General features: G+C 49.7%; 1 protein-coding gene across 1 annotated transcript in view; it reads right to left on the reverse strand.

Annotated features, from left to right (window-relative positions):
• myo15aa (myosin XVAa) overlaps nt 1-2,822 on the reverse strand; it is a gene marked incomplete at its 3' end in the record, with an annotated part of 141,253 nt that extends 138,431 nt beyond the window's left edge. The window contains 1 exon segment of the mRNA XM_083779210.1: nt 2,442-2,822. Coding sequence (XP_083635336.1) covers nt 2,442-2,816 — 375 coding nt within the window. The 5' untranslated portion in view covers nt 2,817-2,822.
• Nucleotides 2,823-4,471: the final 1,649 nt, after the last annotated feature.

Raw genomic sequence — 4,471 nt, forward strand, 5'->3', positions numbered from 1 at the left:
ATATACCATTTACCAGCCATGTCTATTAAAGGTCCCGCTTTAGTGTCTAGGATAGATAAGGGAGCACTTGTTTAATTTATGTATTGTATATATTGTAACTGTAACTGTTAATAAGTTCAAGGATGTAAATAGGTCCCTGGACTGTCTTGTGTAATCCTCAAAATGCTGTAGCCAAAAGTGGTTTTAATGCCTTTCAAATATAGCAGCGATGACCGGGCTGAGAGCAGAGCTAAGTAACTCTAATGAAGGACAAGGATTTTAAACCGCAGTGTGGGCAATGTGATGTAATAGATCACATTACTGATTGGGAGGGAATTGTCCTGTCTCACTATAGCGCACATAGGCTACGCTATTGCAAACATAGTGGATTAAACGTTGAAAAAACAATCAGCATTTGCGGCACCCCCTATGGATGAAAGTGGAATTTTAATTCACTAATAAATTAATTATTAATTAATAATTTGAAGAAATTAAATTGAAGAAAGTGCTTCGTTACGCCCTCCGTAATATTATGGTCAATGCCTGTGTGAAAAGTCGTAGCGATTGGTGAAGCCAGTGAGGAGCTACGACAGTGTTTCAGACATTCATTCAGACCTTCATTCAGACATGGACAAGGACAAATCGAATCAAGTGACGGGACTCAAAAGTCTGTACAAAATAGGAATCATCAAATATCGACCAATCAGAAGAGGTTATACAACAATAAAGGGCTCTGAACCAAGTTCAATGACACCACCCACAAGTCTGTATGAGACCGTTGGAACTATCAAATATCGACCACTCAGGAGGGAGCGGGGCTAAGTTACACCAATGGAGGACAAGGACTCTGAACCAAGTCCAATGACAACACCCACAAACTGTTGAGAAGTTATAGCAAAAAAAATAGGGACCATCAAATATCAACCAATCAGAAGAGGGGGGCGGAGCTAAGTTACACCAATGAACGACAAGGACCCTGAACCAGGTCCAATAACAACATCCACAAGTCTGTACGACAATCAGTCCAATACTTACATAATAAAACCTTGTAGATCTGGTACTTTCACTTCCTGTTTGGCGTTTAAGTTTGACGTTTTGCCCCGGTCACGGCATTTTACGAAAACTCAATTTGGAACTGACCATCCTGCTAGGAGGAGTTTGTTAAAGTGCGATCCGTGAAAATTGCATAAATTGCGCCAAAATGCCACAATTAATTCAAAATGGCTGACTTCCTGTTTGGTTTAAGTCATAGCGCCAAGAGACATTTTTGTAAGTTAGGACCAAGGGGCCAGCTAGGCACTCCAACGTTGAAGCGCTGGGCCCTAGTGGTAAGAGGAAGGACTGCAGGCGGACCTGTGGATTCATGACGAGGAAACCCCGTGCAGCTGGGCTTTAACATTGAGCACCTCTGTTGCACTTCCGCATTTGGGCACCAAATTTTGGAGGTCAAATGCGGAAATGCGCCCAAAAAGGCGGAAATAGACGGTCCCTCCGGCGGCTTCAAAACGCCACTGAGCAACTTCCACTGACATGAATAGCGGAGGGGGCGGAGCTTCGCGCCAGATCAGTCTCTATCCTTTTAATACTCGGTATATGGTTGGGACATGATACAGGTGTGTACCAGGTGTGTACCAATTTGCAATGCAAACATGTAACATGTACATGTAGTGAAACCGTATTGTGGGGCTTCAAGCACACACTTTTGTAGGGGGCGCTATTGAGCAATTAGGCCACGCCCCCTTTTGAGACGATTAAAATATGTAATTTTCCGCCACTTGTGATGTGTGTGCAAGTGTCAAAAACGCGATCCATTGTGGTCCGTGGATAAAATAATAATCATAATAATCAGTGCTCGGGCCCTAATGAAATCAAAACATGTATCAGTGTTGCTTCTTTTTGGCTTATTTTGTATAGACCTAGGTTGCTTGTTTCTGCCATAGAGTTATACTGGCAACACCTCTGGCTTCTAGCTGGTCTGGATATGTGCTGCTCGTCGACTCGTCTCTGTGTGTGTCAGTCCCAGCTCCGTGACTGGGAGATGGGACTGTGGATAGTCTGGATAGAACTTTCTGTTAGTTAAATCCATATAAAAGTACCACACAACTGAAAAGTATCGTGACTGTGACTGCAAGTTAGAAACGTATGTGGCTATAACGAGGCACAGCTGTCCACACGGTGGATCCTATGATCCACCGTGTCGAAAGCCGCCGATAGGTCGAGGAGTACCAGGACCGCAGGTTGCCCAGAGTCAGAGATTAAAATCAGGTCATTAAAGACCTTAAGCACGTTTCAGTGCTGTGGCCTGGTTTGAAACCGGATTGAAATGCCTCTTGGATGTTATGTAGGGTAAGAAAGGCCTGTAATTGATTGTATACTATTTTTTCCAGAGGAAACGGTAGTTGAGAAATGGGCCTGAAGTTTGCGAGAATTGAGGGGTCAAGATTATTCTTTAACATACATACCTTGTCATACCAGTTCCCCTGTGGTTCTCCATCTCTGTTGAGGATCCACTGCCCAGGTCCTTCCCCCTCGGCTCCATCGGGGTACATCAGCATCCCCTCCTCGTACATAGCCCACATCTCCGGCGTCCACATCTCCATGTCTTGCATCATCGCAAATTCATCAGTGCCATGGGCCCAGTGCTGCCCCGGTTCGGAGCCCTGAACCTGGGGCATCACTATCGCGTATGACGGCAGGCGGTACGAGGCCCCCCTGATGTTGGGATTGAACATAGCATTGGAGAGGTCCCGGGGGTCTAGGGGCTCGGGCTCGCCGCCAGGCCGTGTGAAGAGGCCGGGCCGGTAATTGGCCCCGCGGAGGTTGGGGTTCTTGGACATGGCATTGGAGAGGTCGAAGCCACGTCCAGCAGGCTGTGGCCTCTTTACCGCCAGAGTTCCATCTGGCAGACGGTACGTGGCTGAACGGAGGGCCATGTTCTTGGACAAAGCGTTGGAGAGGTTCATGCCCTGTGGTTCCTCAACACCGACTCTGAAACCACCCTCAGGAAGACGGTAATTGGCCCCACGGAGGGCCATGTTCTTGGACAAAGCGTTGGAAAGGTTCATACCCTGTGGTTCCTCCACACCGACTCTGAAACCACCCTCAGGAAGACGGTAATTGGCCCCACGGAGGGCCATGTTCTTGGACAAAGCGTTGGAGAGGTTCATACCCTGTGGTTCTTCAGGACCGACTCTGAAACCACCCTCAGGAAGACGGTAATTGGCCCCACGGAGGGCCATGTTCTTGGACAAAGCGTTGGAAAGGTTCATACCCTGCGGTTCCTCAACCCCGACTCTGAAACCACCATCAGGAAGACGGTAATTGGCCCCACGGAGGGCCATGTTCTTGGACAAAGCGTTGGAGAGGTTCATGCCCTGTGGTTCTTCAGGACCAAATCTGAAACCTCCCTCAGGGAGGCGTAACTTCGCCCCACGGAGGCCACCAGCCATGGATTTGCCGAGCATAGGAGCAGCGGCCTCTTGCCTGGACATTAGGGCGCCGTCAGGCAAACGATAGTTTTGTTTTATGCCAGGCTTCAGTAGAGCGCCGGATAACATAGTCGCGCCAGACTTGATCCCTCCAGCACCCCCGGCTACAGCCTGAGGCTCAGCCTCAGGCATCATCAGGGTTCCGTCTGGAAGCCTTAACTTCTTATTCTTTAAGTGGCCACTCATCAGTGCGCCGGAGAGGTTCGGGGTGGTGGGCTCAGGAGGGCCCACCTTGAAGGGGGTGGAAAATTTGGCGTTGCGGAACTGGGAGTTGATCAAGGAAGAGGAGAGGTGTGGAGAAGTGGGCTCGTCAGGACCCACTTTAAAAGGGGTGGAGAAGCGAGCGTTACGGAACTGGGAGTTGATCAAGGAAGAGGAGAGGTGTGGAGAAGTGGGTGGAGGAGGTCCCAGATGAAAGGGGGTGGAAAATCGAGCGTTACGGAGCTGGGGGTTGATCATGGAAGAGGAGAGGTGTGGAGAGGTAGGTGGAGGAGGGCCCAGATGAAAGGGGGTGGAGAAGCGAGCATTACGGAGCTGGGGGTTGATCATGGAAGAGGAGAGGTGTGGAGAGGTAGGTGGAGGAGGGCCCAGATGAAAGGGGGTGGAGAAACGTGCATTGCGGAGCTGGGGGTTGATCATGGAAGAAGACAGATATGGAGATGTAGGTTCAGGAGTGGATGGGCCCACCTGAAAAGGAGAGGAGAAGCGTGCATTGCGGAGCTGGGGGTTGATCATGGAAGAGGAGAGGTATGGAGAAGATGGCATAGCAGGTTCAGGAGTGGAGGGGCCCATCTGAAATGGAGAGGAGAAGCGTGCATTGCGGAGCTGGGGGTTGATCATGGAAGAAGAGAGATACGGAGAAGACGGCATAGCAGGTTCAGGAGTGTTGGGGCGCATCTGAAAAGGGGAGGTGAATCGGGCATCTCGGAGCTGGGGGTTAATCATGGAAGAGGAGAGGTATGGAGAAGATGGCATAGCAGGTTCAGGGGTGGAGGGGCGCATCT

This window comes from Protomyctophum parallelum (genome assembly GCF_964188405.1).
Source record: "Protomyctophum parallelum genome assembly, chromosome: 13".
In the NCBI taxonomy this organism is placed as follows: Eukaryota; Metazoa; Chordata; class Actinopteri; order Myctophiformes; family Myctophidae; genus Protomyctophum; species Protomyctophum parallelum.